The 18,847-nt window shown below is 50.4% G+C and overlaps 1 protein-coding gene across 4 annotated transcripts in view; it reads left to right on the plus strand.

The window, feature by feature from the left end:
* The first annotated feature begins 9,535 nt into the window (after window positions 1-9,535).
* The window catches only part of LOC144144358 (pleckstrin homology domain-containing family G member 5-like), a 609,370-nt gene continuing 600,058 nt past the window's right edge, over window positions 9,536-18,847 (plus strand). For 2 of the 4 annotated variants that reach the window (XM_077675777.1, XM_077675773.1), the window contains exon 1: window positions 9,536-10,533. In XM_077675777.1, coding sequence (XP_077531903.1) covers window positions 10,386-10,533 — 148 coding nt within the window. In that variant the 5' untranslated portion in view covers window positions 9,536-10,385. The remainder of the gene's footprint in view (window positions 10,534-18,847) is intronic. The other 2 variants (XM_077675771.1, XM_077675772.1) reach the window with 1 other exon arrangement.

Genomic DNA, 18,847 nt, shown 5'->3' on the forward strand with positions numbered 1-18,847 from the left:
CTTTTCTTTGCGCTAAAGAACAGCGAGATGTATGACAAGCGCCAGCGGTTCAGGAGTTTCGAACGGTTAGGACTGTATTAAAACGGGCTCAAGAACTGAAACCCTTCAACCGCTTGGTTTTCGAAACCTCTGAATCACGTCGTTACGGTACGCCGTGGGGCTCTACTTGGGTCCGTTATATCGCTGCGCCGCCTGATTCCCGTGGTCGTGTGACATTGTGACAGCGAGCTACGACGACAAGGCGAGCCCCTGAAGGGCTCAACTACGGGCTAACAGCTTGCGGTAAAATACTAGGCTTCTTGTAAACCGTCCAAGATGTCATCGATGCGGGGCGTAGGATAGACGTCTTTACTGGGGATCTTGCTGAAAGCATTATGGTACATGCAAAAAGCGCCGACCACTCCTTGTTTAGCACCAAGGCAGGTGGAGGTAGCAAACGGCGAATTTTACGGGGGTGCTTAGAATTTTTTAAGACTGTGAATGAGGAAGCCTAGATGAATATTCTGTTGATCTGCTGTTGAGCGTTCTGTTAACTTTCTTGCTGCTCTCGTCGGGCCGCTGCGGCAACTTCATCAATAGTCGCTTCCCCCCGATGACGGTTTTGACGAGCGGCATTTGGAGCTGCTCTAGCCTCGTCCACCGTGGCGAACTTTCTCAGACTTCCTCGCCCGGGTCTAGGGGCTGGTGCTCCGTCCCCCATAGAAAGGCGAAACGCAACTTTGCCTAGCGAGGGCACCGCTGATATTACAGAGTTTAGCTGACCGTTTCGGATGGTCCGCTCCGCTTCGATAACAAGCGGGAGCGCCATTGCGCATGCCTGGCGCGCTAGGGCGCTAGCGGCGATACCGGAGCGGGCCCGGCGCCGCTAGCGGGGGACTCACCGTCGCCGCATTTAACGCTACCGCTCGCAATTTTAAGATGGTTGCCCCGTGCGAGGCGAGCGCGCTACGCGAACTCCGTTTCTTCAGCTGAAACACGATCGATGAAACCGGGAAAGCGCTTCTGAAAAGGTAAAGGTGCCACACCATCTTAATATCAACGACGTCTAGAACGCATGAAAAACGTCAACCGAATCGTGGGTCTACTTTTATGCACATCCGAGAGAGACAGCCTTGCCTTGGCTGTTTGAAAGTTAAACGGCTTATTTTATTCAATAATTAGGGCCATTATATCGTGTCAGCTACTCAATTATATAAAAAAAGGTGAAATAAGGCAATACACACGGTGCTTTATTTGAGCGCCTAAAATACCAATTCTTGTATTTCCTTTGGATGGCGTTTTGGTTTACACGCGCACAGGGCACGAGCAGTGACGCGAATGATTCCCCGTCGGCGCGGTGGCTCAGTGGCTAAGGCGTTGCGCTGCTGAGCACGAGGGCGCGGGTTCGATTCTCGGCCGCGGCGGCCGCTTTTCTGATGGAGGCGATAAGCAAAAACGCCCGTGTGTGCGAGATTTCGGCGCACGTTAAAGATCCCCAGGCGGTCAAAATTAATCCGGAGCCCTCCATTACGGCGCGCCTCATCGCCTGCGTTGCGTCGGCGCGTTAAATCGTACAATCAATCGATTCCCCGACGAGGGAGATGCGCTTATCGCTCAGCTAAAAGTGTTTCTGCTGCTGACACTCCGGTGGCGCTGACCGCAGCGAACCGTCAGAAACGGTCAGCAAAAACTTTCTATTTATCGCGAAGCAGCGGCCTATAGTCCTAAGCCCTCCGCGCTGTCTACGTGACGCGCGGGCGGTACGGAGTGAGGGAGGGGCAGGTGCTTGCGCGTGCGGAAGCGGCCGGTCGGGCCGGGGGCCGTCTGCTTCGGTTCGGGAGCGCTGGAAACCGGCCCAGCGGACGCACCGCGCACTGGTTTCGCGATGTCTAAGGTGGTAAAACTGAAATCCAAGGCTAATGCCCTATATTGTCACGCAGGTGGCAGGATTCTTTCCTTGACGACGCGCAGGCAGGGCGACCCACGAGAGGCGAAAGCAGATGATGCAGAGGCTGAAGAGCAGGGGTACTTGCGCATTCGTTCCGGTATGGTGGAGTCCTGTGCTGCGCATGGTGGTACCTTTAATGTCTGTAAAACTATGGATAGAAATACAGGTATCTTTACGGCAGAGGCCTATGGCATACTTATAACTCGAATTCCCATATCCATAATCTATACTGATCCCTTAAGTGCTGTGCGAACATTGTCATCACAAAAATATTCTAATAACCATATGGTCAACCTTATCATTAATACCATTATGTCTGTATACGCGTTAAACCTCGAAGTGACCGTGTGCTGGGTGCCAGGTCATTCTGCGATTGCAGGAAATGAGACTGCACACCAAATGGCTGCCGCTGCTGCACATGCATAGTTGACATAACAATACGTACCCTACCCCGGCCTGAAGTCCAACATCAGACAACACCTCCATAAAACATGCCAAGCATGTGCACTGGAATGAACAGACAGAGAACAAACAAACTACACGCAATAAAGCCACTCCTGGGACCATACTCAACCGATACACATAGCAGCACAATAAAGTTACCCTGGCTCGATTACGCATAGGCCACACACATGTAACACACTCCCACCTGCTCACGGGATCCCCAAGACCCCTGTGCAGCAGGTGTGGAGGGGGCCTATCCGTGGTCCACGTGCTACTTCCACGGCACTCTGCAAGGCACTCCACACAACACGACAGAAACACTTCGCCGAACTCTACAGACAACACATCCCTCCACACCCAGCATTTTTCCTGTCTGACGATCTCCTGGTTCCCGTCAGGCCTGTTTTTAACTACTTAGCAGAAGTGAAATTTCAGACCTAATTTCATACCACGTATACTAACAACCTGGCCTTCTACACCAGCCATCCCCATTGTCTTTGACCCATTTTAATTGTGTTCTTGCACACGGATCGTATCATTATAACCATTGTTTTGGCGCACTTTGCCCCAGTTGGCCTTGCGCCATAAATATTCAACCATCATCATCATCATCCGGTAGGGTGGATTCATGGGTGGATTAGTTCCGCGGGCCGGCTTCCGCTATGCCCGCGCATTAGTTGCGGTGGGGGGCAGCCTCCTCGCCGTGCCCGCGCTCGCAGGCCGGCTCCGGTCAACACGGTACGAACAGAACCGACGGAGCATACGGAGTGCTAAAACTCTCTATTGTTTTCGTGTGCCTCGGCGTATAGAACCGTTGCTGCTAGCCTCGCGCTCCCGTCTGACCTTTATCGCTTCGAGAGCACGGATGACGAACTCGGCACCTCCGTTCCAAACGCTCCCTGGGCGACGAACTAGCGCTATCGCCCCTCGCCTCATGAGGACTGAACGTAGATGTTGTGATGAATGGCCACGCGAGCGGTTGACCGCGCAATTGAACCAGCAGGAACTGCAGCAACGACGACAAGGAAGAGGATCCGCGCGGGGTCGTGATCGCGAGGGCTGGAACGACGACGGCACCCATTTTTATGGCAGAATTTTTAGCAATCGCTCTATCCAAAGTACCGCAGCATGTATCAGAAGTCATCATATTATCCGATTCGATGCCAGTTATATCGGCATTGTTTCCCTCTTCCGACTCTCCATTGTACCGCACACTGTTATGTTTTGTTCCTAGGCACGTGAAGGAGGTACGCTTGTCTTGGGTCCCTGCAGGCCATACGGACATCAGGGGCAACGAGCTAGCGGACCATTCAGCTAATCTAGCTGCCACAGCTCCAATTCAATTCGGAATTCCTAATCTGGCTCTTTTTGCATCTTCAAGATTAAGACGATATTGGCATTCAAACGCTACTCGTTCAGACCCACTTTTGTCATTTTAAGAGTATCAGCATTTAAAGTTCGGGGGGAATGTTCATTTTTGTGGTTCTCGGCAATGCGAGGTGACCTTCACAGAGCTGCGCTGCAGGATTCCAAGGCTTAATTTTTATCTGTTCAGATCAGGACTTTCACCTACGGAACTATGTGTGCGGTGCCAGGTCCCTGAAACAATCGAACATTTTTTTTCTCGACTGCCGCCGTTTCTCAACAGCTAGACAACTGCTTTTGAAGGGCCCAATTGAGCGTTTCGGGTTGACTTTATCGGTTCCACTTGTATTATCTATTGACGCATCAAATTTGGGTTTTGCAGAAAGGGATATATATAATTGCATTCAAAATTTTCTTTCTGCTTCAGGTCGTTTGAATTGCTGAAGGGTGCTAATTAATGGGTAAGTCGGGTTTTATTTATAACTAAGTTTCCTTTTACGGCCTCTTTCCGGAAATAATTTAGTATTTTGAGGTCCCCACGCATTTAAACAACCGATTTAGCCCTGGCCAATCCCCCCTTGTGAGTACGCGCCAAAATCTTTGAGGACATCGTCGTCGTCATCATCATCACCATCATCATCATCATCATCATCGTCGTCGTCATGGTCATAATCATCATCAGCATCATCATTATTATTATCGACGGCTGTAAGGCGAGCGGCGGAACAGGGCGCAATTACGTGGGAAACGACCCCGTGGGGCGCCTGGTCCACGGGCCACCCGAAACAAAACCGTCGCTACCCTCCGTCAAGCCCTCCGTCAAGGCTCGAGAGCGCGTCTGGCCACGCACCGCCATCGCGGCACCCGTTCCGGCTGTTGGGCGCTGCCGTTCCTGCTGTTGAGCCGCAGAAACGCATTGCGACGGAATGTGAGCTCAATCGCTACCGGGCATTGCCTTCGGGCCTTCCGAACTGCCAGAGTATATTGCGCACCGGCAGACTGTGTTGTGCTTTTCCCCATCGTATCTTATGCTCCCGTCGTGTGCTTGCCCTGCATCTTGTTAAATATATCTTCAACGTGTTAAACAGCGTTCGTCTCCGCCTGCGTGGTCCTTGGCCCATTCCTAACAGATGTCTTCTGCAACTTCTTTTCGTCTTACAGTGCAAAGTCAAAAGCACCACAAGAATGAAGCGGCAAATTTTGGTTTGGAGGAAAATTACCCCGAGCGAACATTCTGTTCATTCTCGAAGCAGAAGGCTGCATTTGGGCCGGGATATATGTGTTTGGAAACTTGACTCGCGTGGTTACATTTCTGTTCCGAGAAATAAATTGAAAACTGCGCCTGAAGCACCACTGGGTTTTTGCTGCCCGACGCATGCGTTCCTGCCGAGGCGCGTCGTGCTCTGTCGACGCGGTCATCACTCATTCCTCCCGCACGGCGCTTTCACGGTTCGTCGTGTTCGCGGTCGCGATTTACGAGCGCGAAAGTGAGCCGTGCTTCTGCAATGGCTTCGCGGCAGCCGCGACCACGCGGTGACACCACGCCACGACATCGCTGGCATACCGGGCCGTGAGCCGCTCGGGTGTCGGCGTCCCGTGCTTCCCCCTCCGCGGAAGCGCCGTGTGGGCGAGTCATCGCTCACGTTCGCACCCGGTGCGGCCGGCCTCGCAAAGATTCGTCTGAAAATACGTTTTGGAACACATTTTAAGCATTTCATAGGTAGCTGTTGTATGCTTGGGCATCTAACCGCATACCCCTGTGCAGTTTAACAAAAAAATAATTAGGTCTTTGGTGCGGGCCAAGGTCAATGGCGTTGGCTTCAATGGCTTTAGATGGAGCCGAGAAAAGACTGAGGCAATCAATACTGCCGGCTCCTTTAATCCACTTGGCGGCTTTTCAGAGGATTCTTGCAAAAAATGAGAAGTCAACTGCTGTAATCTCCCGTCCTTTTTCTAAGCGTAGTTAACGGCTGCAGGCGATTCTTCGAAAGCAATGGTGCAGAAAACAGAGTAAGGCATGGGGGTCGGTAGCCCGAATTGTGAACACGGAAATGTACGGAGCGTGCGTGAAAGTAACGAGTTTAGCCGTTGTAGAGTGTTTGGGGGGTCAGCAATGATTTCATAGTAGCGAGCGATTGTTACGCAGCGCACCATCACCCTGACGTTTGGAGCGGGATGACGGTCGGAAAAAGTACCTACACCATCCCCATAAATTCCCTGATGTACACGCCTGCATGCAGATTTTCGCTGCCTCCTCACTGAATGCAATGGGAGCTAAAGCACAGCCGTGGCTGGGGCCTCAAAATTTAGCACTGTTACGGTGCACAAAAACGACACGCCTTTTGTGGCTCAACATGCATGCACCTTGTCGAGCACACAAAGAAGACCCGGGAGAGAAAGCGGCTGCTCACGGTATTTCCGAAACACCACCCTTTGAACTTCCTGAGCCTGTTTTCTTACCATATATATATATGGTACCAATAAATTACCAATAAATTGCCGAGCGCTGGTGAGCGCGTGCCTCGCGGTGACCGCCGAGCGTCCCCAGCACACGCAAAGGCTTTAGCAAGAAAAAAAAAACTGCGAAAACCTTAAAGCGCGAGAAAATGCCGAGCGCTCGTGAGAGCGTGCCTCGCGGCGACCGCTGAGCGTCCTCTGCTCGCGCCCTGGACAACAAAACTGGGTGCACACTACCGCTTACAAAATTCCGCTCGAAAAATTTGATCTTGGGAAAATAGGCTACGGTCGAACAGCAGGCGACGAGCGCTAAATGACCGATACACGGCTTACTACGTACGTTACTTGCGCTACTCATGGCGCTACGTGAAGGTTGCAACTCTCGCGGATCCGTTATTTCCTGTAACGTTTGGCAAACTAAAGGATGCTTAGTACTCCCATAAAAGCCCACCGAACGTCCAGAATAAAAAGAAAACACGGGCGCGCAAAGCACGAACGGCAGAGTCAAAATACATCCCACACGATAAAGTACGAGCTGACCGATGCGTGCGCCTCAGGCAGGAGTGCTCGGCGGGAATACAGGGCTAGAAAATAGCTCACTTTGGGATCTTTTTAGTCCTGCACTTATTATTGGTTTCGTGACTATGCATGCGATCTGGCTATAATATTACTACGCGAAGGGAAGTCGACACCCGCAAGCGACTTCACGCAGGGCTCGAATCATGCTTCCGTTGAGGAAAAAAAAAAAAAAAAAAGATGTGTACACTATTTCCGCGGTCCTCCTCGTATCATCTTTTTGCACAGCAAGTTACACGGCAGTATTTAAGCATTTTGTACAACTATAAATGCCGACGTGCGCGTCGCTAACCCCGGGCTATCATGTATACTGCGGTATCCGGAGATCCGGGAATCCCCCAACATGGCGGAAGCGCACGCGGTTCCCGCAAGAGGGCGCCAGTTTTTGAATAAGGTCTATTGCAGAGAACCCATTTTTTGGAAAGCGAAGGCGAAACCACCCTAAATCGGAAAAAAATGACACACGTTGAAATAAAATGTGAACGGAAACCCACCCAACACGGAAACAACCGCGGTGTTTAAAAATATTCAACAAAGGTAACCCAAACCGATATAAAGGAGATAAAACCACAAAAACGTGCAAAAAACGGGAACTCCAACATACCTTAAAGTTGTGAAGCTACCCGAAATTTCAATTAAAATGCATAAAGGTGACATAAAGAGATTATATGCGTGATAAAGAGTAGTTATCTGCAAATATCGCAAACCATTGAGAAATTTAAAAAAGAACAGCGCCAATTGAATTAGAAATCATGTTTGGATGTTCGCTGTGCGAAGCGGAACCCCTACACTATGAGACCAAACAATTCTGAGAGATTAAATTGAGTGCCACAAGCACGTAGATATAGCTTCAAATATGCCCCGAGATGGCGCCATGTGCAACTTGGCTGTGCCGACTAGGAAACGCCTGTGCACCTCCGGGCCTCAGTGAGGGAGGCATGTGCCCGCTTCACAAAATTCACAAAACTGCGAATTGGAAACGTAACAATTGAAGACTAGTGCGTGCCGCGTGACGCCTGAACGTGTGTAGGACAGGTGCACGCCAGCCACGCAGATCCCCGAGTCTAGAAATAAGTGGTTTGTGCCAACCTGCTTGCTGTCGTAATTGACGCAGCAAGACGAAGAAATGGAAGCGGAGAAAGAGACGACGGTGTAGAAGGAAAGAAGCGGGCCGAAATAACTCGTGCAAAATACAAGGGAACGAAAGCAAAGAAAAAGAAACAAATTCGATGTAGCACTAAAGAAGTTGTTAATAAGTATTGCTAGGCTTTGGCCTTCACAGCCGTAAGCAGTCTTAAGCGCCCCGGTGATCTTTTTTTTTGTATTAACAATGCTCTAATCTACTGATATAGGTCAATCTTATTTTAGTATCACGTGAAGAAGTCGAAGTATCTCCTAAAGGGCCAGACAACTGATTTTTGTGGAGTGCATGTCGTCCAGCTGACATAAAAGCCAGCGTTTTTTATACTGGGGTAACCGCAAAGAATTTCCGGGTAAGCAGGCGGAAATCATTTTAATTTTGCACAAAAATGTCTGAAGTCTGAAAGGTGGCGACACGTAGTGTCTAAACGTGACACTACGTAACGTGTCCAAACAACTCCTTCAGTTTCAGCGCGGGATTCAAAAACCGCACGAAGCAATAGGAAATGTTGCCCATCATTGTTGTTGTAGCCGGGGACAAGTTTGTAAGCACCTCTTTACATCTTATGTGCAGTCAAAAGTATGTTTCCGCACGGATCACTGCCATAGTTTCCAGCATTTTTTTGGCAACACGCATGGCTGGTAGATTCAACGTTACTAGGCAGATCTAAAAATTCTGATTTCAAAAGTTCTAGGGCGCCATCACCAAAAACGTTTCCGTCCGAGGTGTTTTAAGTGATGCGCTTTCATTTGAGATAGAGAAAATCTACTCGACAAAAATCTGTTGTCTGTCCCTTTAAGTGATGGCCCCAGCTTTAGGTTTGCCGCGCTAAACTGAAACTTCAGAATTTTTTGAAGAAATAAAAATGGAGGGAGAAGAGAGAATGGAAGGCTCGTAGTCTCCTTCTTCACCTTTATTTATCTCTGCCTCACCACGTGGGTACATTCTGTTCAACCCTCAGTTGCGAGAACGAGGTGGGCAATGGGCGTGCAAGGAATGGTATTGCATCGAGGCCAAAGCCACTGAGTGTGCCTCTCATGACCAGGTTTTTGCCCCTTCTTTGTTCTTGCCTGTGCGTTTTCGCAGCCCTAAAACGACGACGCTAGCAAAGCCGGAGGGGCGCGCGAGCGGCTGCAGTGCGTCGCGTGCGGCATTCCCGCGTCGCGGTACGGGTATGCGCGGTGCCTCACCGCCGCCACAGAAACAGCACTCTCGCTGACGCCGTGTTTTCTCCGCGTTTTGTTTCTTTTCTGCCCGTATTCCTCCCCCTCCCCCGTAGCCTGCACTTTTAGGCGAGGAATGCAGGAAGCCCTCGGACTGCCACGGATGATTTGTCAGAGCCGGGCATTCGCGGGTCGCATCCACCGGTACGCACGTCCTTGCGTCACCCCGTTCCTCGAACGGCGGCAGTGCCTGCTCTGCTGCCGGGCCCGACCTCAACGCGCGACACCGGCTCCGACGGCCAAGTCTCCACTCGGCACCGTCTGAACCCCGGCACGCTCTCCGTGTCCAGCGTGTGTCGACAACGGGTGCAAGGCCTGCGCGAAACGCCAACCAGGAGGCGGAGATTTCGCCTAAACAGTTCCGCGTCACACGAATGCGTTTTCTGCGCGCAGTTGAGAGGCTGTGGTGAGTATACCGCCGCGAAGGAAGCGACTACGACGAGCGCGGCCGGGCCAGTGCCGGCGACGACAAGCGGTGATGCTCCACCGATAGCGGGGCCTGGCGGTGCCGTGGGATTAGGACATCGGCGGCGACGCGGAGGCTGGCTGACAGCACGCAACAGCCACTGGCGAGCGAACACGCGCCGCCGCCGGGTCTCCCGTCCGCGACGAGAGCCTGTCGAAGCTGCTGGAGGAGAGCGGCGTGTTGTGCGCGCGTCGTCCCGCGACTGTGCTGGTGCGCTATGACGGCGATTGTGTGCAGTGTTTGGTGTTCACTCGTAGGAAGCGCGCGTACCATTAGGCCTGCCGCGTAGTCTTCGTGGGCAGCAGTGCACGGGCCCGTAGGTAGACTTGGCCTCAAGAAACGTCTCAAGCATTTTTTGCGAGTGCTTTAACCTGGTGCCTGTGTTCCGCCGTGCGTGTTCGTCAAAGCTGTGCGGTGTTTTCAAATGACTGAGAGCTGAGGAAAAGCGGCGCGCAACCGCAGTGGTCGCGAGTGAGAGTGTTCTCGTGGTGTGCGTGCGTGCGTGCGTGTGCGTGTGTACGTGCGCGTACGTTTCCAGGAACAGTGTTCGGCACGGCGGCGGCACCTATCTCGGGACGCTAATGAGCGGCCGCCAGGAGTTCCAGACACGAGTCTCGGAAGAGGAAAAGGGGCGATACGGAGCCCCGTAAGGAGGGCTGCCTGCGGTGGGCGTCTCTTGCCAGTGCTTCCTACGATGGGTTACGTCCGGTGTTTGCGGCGTGTCGTTGCCCCCTTCGCCCGGTTCTGGCCCCGCTGCTGCCGACTGTAGAGCGACGCAGAGCTCCGATGCCTTCGAGTGTGGCCGATGCGGCCTGTGTCCCCGGGGAGCCCCTGGCCTCGGCCGCGGCGGCGGGACAGTCCCCGCAACAAGGAGGCCGACTGGATGGATTTCACACCGCCATCAACCTGCTCATGCGCCGACGCTTCAGCACGGGTAAGCCTGGCTTTTCCACCACGGCTTCGCACGGTGAATGCGCATACAAATGGACATTGAACAATCCGCCCGCCAGAGTGCTCCCCTGCGCACAGTAAAGCAGCTCGAGATCTGGCTTTGTACCCACAGGGTTGGTTCGGCCACGTGGTGCTCATTAGGCAACACACTCGCACACACAGGCTGAGAAACTGGTAGCCATTTTCGCAGTGTTTTGAACGACAAAACGTGCCACCCCACCCCCTGCGTACATGACTTTGCTTTGAACGTTTCCTCCAACGACAAATCTGCGACTGAGTCGAGGGCAATTTAGGAATACCTGGACTTTCCCGACACATTAGGAAATTACGAAGCAGGGATAGAGGGAGAACTGAACCGCAGGTCAGAGGCTATATGAACCCGACAGGCTAGCCATCGGGCCGTACAGGGAGATAAGGTCCTTCTGCTCCACATGCCCGCATACGTATTTGAATAAATTAGACTTTATTTAGAGCAAAAGCTGCAGGGCAGAATCGATGTCGAAAGCGGAACCCACTGCTTTAGACAACTGAGTGTCTAGAAGTTCATGCTGCGGGGGTTTCGAAACATTAACGAGAAAAACCGAAGGCATTTTATGATGGGTCCCCGCTGGAGCGATTTGAGTGTTCATGTAAAAAGATCCCTGGCCATCTCCGCTAACGTGAAACCCGGAAGGGGCGAAGCATGCAGTGTATAAGTGTATTCTTGGCGCCTTGGCGTTTTTGCTGACGGTGATGAATCAGTTTGGGGGTAGAGGTTTTCAGCTTTGCTATAAAAGTGAGGTGTCTTTGAAGCCCGAAGCTATCTAGCGCGAGGCGTACATGAGTGTCCCGGTGTTTTTCTAATAAGCGTTACGAAAAGCTCCAGCGCAAAGCGCAAACGAGTGTCCCAGTGTTTTTTAAAGACGATAGTCTTTCTTGGGCTACTTAAACCCAGAAATTTTGGTCTGTCTGTCTGTGACTTGATTCAGTCACCCGGCCAAAGTAAAATAGATATTGCGCGATAGTCTTATATAGTCACAGCCAAACGTAAACGTCTAAGCCCGGTTTATATGTTCATACTTGTCAACTCTGTTGAACAAGAACAAGGCATTACGCAGATATAAGACAGGAAATTAGTACACAAGGGATATTTACAGTGTTCCTTTAATAAAAAATTCATGGATGCTTGGTTTTTCAATAGCATGTCTACTGCAGAAAACCGCCGCCTGCTGTTGCCCGCGTCAGCCTCCTGGCGGCATATGAAAAATCACGCGGCAACAGGAACGAAAGGTTCCACTAGCTAGGTTCCACGTTCTGCTTGGAACGCACGTGGAGCACGGCCACGCGGATCTATAAACCTTGTAGTCGGCCGCCTCGATTCACGCGCGTCTCCGCCGTACTGTAGCGCTGGCATCGAGGAACCCGGGCTGTAGCAGTAGAACGCGGTAAATTCAAATCGCCTTGAGCAAACCTTTAGTGTGTTTACCTTGGGATGAGCGCGACGGTACAGGAACAGCATCAGAGGTGAGCGGGAAAGCAAAGGGGGGCATTTCCTTGGCAAGTGTCTACAGAGACTATCGTCTTTTGACGATATTTGCAACGAAAGGAGCAGATACGCAGCCAATTTTTTAGCACGTGTTACGTTCCAGCGCGAGGCATAAACAAGTTTCCCGGTGTTTTGTAGCGTAAGCTACAGTGGCCGAGGTTGAGGAGTTTCGCGTGGACCTTGAAGAGCCGTTCTGCGCAAGCTCGAGGAGCATTGGATTAGTTTGGATCGGATTGGATTAAATTGGATTGTGTTGGATTGAAATCCAATCCTATTGTAGTACGGGTGTGTAGAAAATTGGGTCTGCACGTTCGCCGGTCTGCGCGTTCCAGAAGAGTTACCTCACAGGCCTCCTGCGCTGCCCAGGGGGCGCTGCGCAAGCGGCTTCCGGGTAGTACAAAGCTCCCGTGTTGACAGAAGCAAAATGAGCTCGATGCTCCCGATTGTTTTGCGGCATGGTCACCAGCCCATCCCCGACGAGTCCGATCTCTTCTGGCGATCAACTTGGCATTAGGGGAAAAAGCTTTGCAGCGCTAAATACGTTTACAGCGCCGACGAAAGTGCCGGGACGGTGATGGGGCTCTGCCACCCGATGGTTCACCGATCGATGGTCGTATGAAGTGAACTTTGAAGTGAAACTTCTAGTTTAAACTACTTACTACTCTAGGTGACAAGGACTTTTCAACAACAGCCGATCAAAAAAGAAGAGTGACGCAATCAGCAATGATGGCGCTTTAAAAGCCAGCGAGTCCGGCGGACCGCTGGCTCGCCTGCTGCGGTGCGCCGCTCTTTTGCGTACCTGCGCACTATGCGTGCTTCCATTAAATAGTGCTCGTTTGCATCGCCGTTACAAATACATGGTCCAGCGTAAGCTGGCCGTTTTGTTGCGTGTCTCAGTGGAAAAATTGAGGGAGCGTAAGAAGCGTGAAATCTGTTTTGCGATTCCGAAATTAGTGGCCGTAAAACAAAGTGGTCGGGCGAACCGAGAGGCCGCTCGCGTTCCTTGTTTGCGCTCACTTTACTTAATTACGCTCAAACATCATATATTCCCAGTTCGCACTTAATAGGCTAGAATGAGGGCCAGCAACGTTTTGAAATGTAGGGCCGAGTTGCATGCAGCCGACACGGCGGAGGGCTGGACGGCAAATCGGGTGGGAAAGGGAGGGGGGCTTTGAATGCAAAGCAAGAAAATTCAGCGAATCGCCAATAATATCTGGCAATAATCTGGCGAAGTGTGAAGATGGGGGACAATTCAACTGGAAGCGATGAATTTTCTGTTTTTGTCTCGCTGTAAACTCCATTTGAGGACAAAAGTGGCGTGTCGGCGTTCAGATTGTTAGCGACGAAGATAACCAACAGAGTCAGTGATGATCGTATGTATATATTCGGGGCCCCGCGCCGAGCTTGCGGCTGCGTTATGTTATGCAAATATAGAAGTACACATCTCTATATTTGCTTCTTGATTTTTAAGACCAAATAAAAACTGTTTGCTCGCTTTCAAATGCAATGAAGTAGGTTTTTTTTACATGAACAATCTCATTGATCTGTTACGGTCGGAACATAAAGAATTTCGCACTATTTTCAAATTTCCTGTGCTTATCGCTCTGAATCTGCTAGCTCCTTGACTTGCATACTTTTTTGTCGCACTTATTACCAGCAATATAAACAAACAATGCTGCAACAGCATTGGCTAAGTAAAAATTTCAAAAGAAATATCTAAACAGGGTCGAGAATCGCCGCATTGCTTCACCGCAAAGCACACTGCGAAAAATGTTGCAGCGGTCAATGGGTTGTAGTAAAGAAGCGTGGTTTCTCTTGTATCAACTGGGATATTTCTAAAGCTCTGCACGCATTAGCGCTACTTCATTCTTGCGATTTTTTTTTACGCTATATAGGCTTTGGCCACCGCCGCGATATTCAAATTGCTCTATAGGAGACAAAAAATATTTTCCTTCGGAAATTCGCTAGGGGCGCGAGTGGTTGACCATGATTTGTTGTAGTTTAATCGCGGCAGTCGAGCGCAGCGTGCGGGGCGTGTGGCGTGGAATGATCCTAAAGGAATGGCTGAGGTTGCAAATGCCGAACAACGTCCCACAACAGTGCTTTGCTCTATTATTTATTTCCCGTGCTTCTTTAGCTTTCAAACCTCGAAATTGGAAGTTTCCGTGCTTTGTTGATATGTTCGAGTATTTTTATCTTGCCTGAAAAAGGCGGCTTCCTTGGGCATCTCCTTATTTGCAAGCTCTGTAAGAGGCACAAGGTTCGCCCTCTGACCTCTAGGGTATGGTTTAATTCGCGAGAAAGATGGGCTCCTCACCTGTAGAGTTCGGTTGATTTTATGCGGTATCTTATTCGTCCCCAATTGGCCTTCGAAATTACATTGCTATTTTGTAGTCAAGCTATCGGTTTCGATTTTAACCTATGGGACAACTACAGATATGCCGTCAATTCCTTGCAGCGCCATTTTCTTTTTCTGTATCTCCGCTTCCTTTAAGCCACGATGATGACGACGTAATGAATTGGTTTGATATTATAACAAAAAAATTTTGGAACGCTTGTTCCTGCATTTACATCGAGAACGAGTTGCCGTGCGAAATAAAAAGAAAATTGGCAGCTGGAACGGAGATGCACTAATAATTACAGTCATGAGATGACTTAGTCAATAATGAAGTATGAGAAAAAATTACTTCATCCCTTCTAACTTTCTGGTTTAGGTATTCCATAATTTTATACATAACCCCGGAGTTTTTCGTCAAAGAAAAACGCCAAATAGTTTACTAGTAGTGCAGTTTACGTGTGTTTTATTGTCGCAAGGGCGTCTAGGGCCAAACAGAAACAAGACAACGCGTGTTCTTATTAAGTGTCATGTGTAGCGCTAACATACTAAAGTCCTGATTGTGGTGCAGACGGTAAAAGCTGCTGACTTGCGTAACATCTAATTACAGCTTCCTACTTCTTGTACTTACGAACAAAAAAATTGGGTACGTATGTGCAAAGGAAAATTTTTTGACATCTGCCTGAAATACAGCCGTACGGCTGCAAAGGAAAGCTGTGGAAGAAAAATTCGTTCTGGTACAGAAATTTTTCTACAGCGTCGAATTTTCTGAGTAAGGTGTATAGCTTTCTTTGTATGCGTACGGCTGCACGTTAGGTGGATGTCAAACTTTTACTTCGCAGAAACCTACTCCACTTTAAAGATTTTCCTTAAACGTTAGCGTTAGGTACATGACTACGCTATAGTTTTAAGTGTTACTCACATGTCTGGTTATACGTGCTGTTACTATTATTTCGCGATTCTATCGGCACTTCGCTGAAATACCCGCACTCTGTGGAACACATCAGAGGTGCATCGTTCGGGGTCATTATGACTGGGCTCGCAGCCCCTTCTCTTGTTTTTCCGCTTACCCATGAGAGCCGCCAGAGTCATTATTTGCCGTGATTGTGCCGTGTATTTGGTAGCTGTCACCACGTTATCTAACTCTCTGGGAATCGCGCAGGCACTTTGTAGAGGCGGAGCCCCTTACGGGCTGGGGCTGTTGGCGTCTCCTGTCGCCGTCGTAATCGTCGTCTCATGTAGTCACGACACTAAAACACAGGAAAACTCATTTACGCCTCGCGCTAGAACGGAACGGGTTCTAAAAAAACACTGAGACGCTCGTTCGCGCCTTTCGCTGGAGAGCTTCCTGCTTCAAAGACAAGAGACATTTACAGCAAAGCTGCAACCTCTACCCACCAACGGTTTTATCTCTGTTGGCAAAAACGCCAAGGCGCCAAGTATACACTTACACACTGCATGCTTCGCCCCTCCTCAGGTTTCACGCTAGTGGAGATGGTCCTGGATTTTTATTGTTGTTCCAGTCATTGCCGTGAATGACACTCCCGATTCCCCTTCTAACTCCACTTGGTCAAACGCCGTCGATTTTATCGCACATCGACTCCGTCAATAACTGCGGCGCAACAGAACGGATAGACAGCAGGGATGAAGAGCACAAGGGAACAGCTGCATGTAGCGGTGGCAAGCAAGAGAAAATAATAACCTCAGGCGTAAACAGCGGCACCCGGGGGAACGGAGGCAATGTTCCCCGCTCTCTTTATTCTCCGCCGTTACCCTAGCCGCCGACGCGTAGGAATATGCGATGTGTACCAGAAAATGGATGAGTCTTCCCGCAGGGGCCTACAAATGATAAACACGAGGAAGATTTTCTTCACGAAACATCATGGCTCAGCTTGACTAAGGCATGTGCTCTGACGGAACGGAACCGTTTATGGTCCCTTTCGGAATACCGTCATACTTTTTTACATAGCCTAGACCCATACACGAGAACGAGGCTTCAAGAAGGACTGTCCCGCCGGCTGGAGACGTTGTTCCACAGAATGCGCGTCAACGCAGCGTTTACAAACTCCTACCTTCATCGCGGCAAGCTTCAATCCCACATTGGGTCAAGTGTGGCTCACCTGAAGCTGTCGAACACGTCCTCTGCTTGCGCCCAACAAAAGTGCCACTTGGTGCAGCAAATCGAATGCTTCAACACTGGGCCATTAACACTGAGCCTGCTACTTGGACCATGGCCCTCTCCCTCTGCTCAGCGTAAAGCCCTGTCCGCGTCATTTGAGTAACTCGAGCATATTGGCATCTATAGGACGTTGTAGCCTTCCCCTAATCGCATACAAAGGCATTTTGACTTAATGCCCCGAGGCAGGACTATATTTTATTTTTATTTTCTCATTTTCCCTACTACTCACTCTTACTACATCTGCTGCCTTTTTTTCCTTTCCTCCTTTCCCCACAGAGTAGAATGTCAGCGCACTCATGTCGGCAAACCTCTCTGCGTTTTCCTATATTATAAAAAGCACATCTCTCTCTCTCTCTCTCTCTCTCTCTCTCTCTCTCTCTCTCTCTCTCTCTCTCTCTCTCTCTCTCTCTCTCTCTCTCTCTCTCTCTCTCTCTCTCAGCGGGTAAACTCTGCCCACAAGTCGCTGATTGGCCGCGAAGTTCTTACTGCACAATCCGGACAAAGGGCGCATTCCTGCAATGCTCGCCTGTTTTTTCCGCGTGAATTCGATGAAATCTTGAAACTGCAACAATGTTTAGTAAGTGTTCTGCGGTAACAACAGTTCTTCCAAAAGTCGGATTTGTGTATCCTCGAGCTCAAGCTGTTTTGAAAATCCGCAGATCTGACGCCATAGGCTACGAATTTTAGAACACTCGGTGTATTCTTGCTATTACCCTTCTTTTTATTTCGTCTGCGGACTGATTCATAAACCTCTCAAAGCGTTAATTTGTGTGTACGTCCTACAGAACTGCATTTCGTCTCGCTACGAAACAGTGGCCCACCATGTAAGCTAAGTAGAAAAAAGCATTGTGGGCATATCAAGTGCGCACTGCAAATGAAGTCGGAGCACGTGCACCGTGCGCCGAAGTCGCATGCTTGAGACTGGCACCTTCCTTCACATTGTTCGTGCTGGCTTGGCCGGTTACCAAATACAACGCTGCGAGGACGTTTCCGGCGCTCGGTGGCGTCGCTTGCGCAGTGCCTCCCACAGTGAGCGGCGCCGAGGAACTCATCCCCAGCCGATTGCCCGCGGCCAGGGGGCGATCCTTTGGTTCCACATTTCACGCGGCACAAGCACAGAGAAGGCGCTCTGCATTCGCCCACAGTCTCTACGTGAAAACACGACAACCGAGCTCTCATTATGATGTAGCAAAAGCGAATGCATTAGGATTAAATTACGGAACCACAATGGCGGTATTGTGAGCGCCGCCATATTCCTCACAGCTGCTGTTGATGTATATAGACGGTGTAGAGTCCCTCGCAGCAGCACACACCGCGCCGATGAGATTCGCAGAACTATAGCGTCGCGTGGAAGCCCGCACTCTGATTTTATGCATGACGTGGCGCGTATACAGTGGCACGTGTCCGGTGGTACGCGTGCGTCCTCTCATCGTCGTCGTCGCCCTCCTTTCCCCCTTTGCCGCGAATTGCTTCCTCCTTCGGTTACTGCAACTGCGAGGCTTGGCCGATGAGAGGCTTGTGCGCCACGGACAAATATCGTTAACATAGATTTCAAATTAAAATAACTAGGAGGACATATGTCAGAGTATCAGTACATCGCAAGGCAGAATGCCCAACAACTCTAAACAGCTCTGCCAGCGATAGGAAAGCTGTTACACAAACGAGATGAAATACTGATAAAACTGCGAAGACTGCAAGAAAGCTGCTGCATGTGAATGGCTGCAAGAGCGACTTGCCGGATCACCGAGATTCGCACCGGGAGCTGGTAGTAGACGAAACACGGTTCGCTGCCGCCCACGTTTTAAGGCATATGCCGCGCCACCGCCTTGGAGTCGTCGTTATTGCCTTGTGACGCTGTTCTGTGCATCGGGGCGCCTCCGCAAAGCAACGCCACTAGCTGGAGCTACGCCTGGCCCTGGACCGTGGGATGCGTCGTGCTGGGCCCCTTGGGAGCCTTTAACGTGCACAGAAAAGTCGTCCACGTCAGTGTTCTCGAAAACCACAAAAGTACGGTCTCTTTGGCTTGGAATCGAACCCGTGATCCGTGTCATGTCCCATTAATATCAAATTGTTACTTGGCCCTGGCTCCCCACACCTTCAGAGCATGCAGTTCGACGAATGGGCGTGCCGGAAGCATATTAATTGTAACGTCTTATAGGCACGTTGCGAGCGCCATTTTCTATATCCTTGTGGTTCAGGGTGTCATTTCTATTGTGAAAGATGCCATGCTCATCACGACCTCTGTCGTAGCATTGAAT

This window comes from Haemaphysalis longicornis, unplaced genomic scaffold (genome assembly GCF_048455015.1).
Source record: "Haemaphysalis longicornis isolate Haplotype H1 unplaced genomic scaffold, Haemaphysalis longicornis Haplotype H1 scaffold_7, whole genome shotgun sequence".
Taxonomy (NCBI): Eukaryota; Metazoa; Arthropoda; class Arachnida; order Ixodida; family Ixodidae; genus Haemaphysalis; species Haemaphysalis longicornis.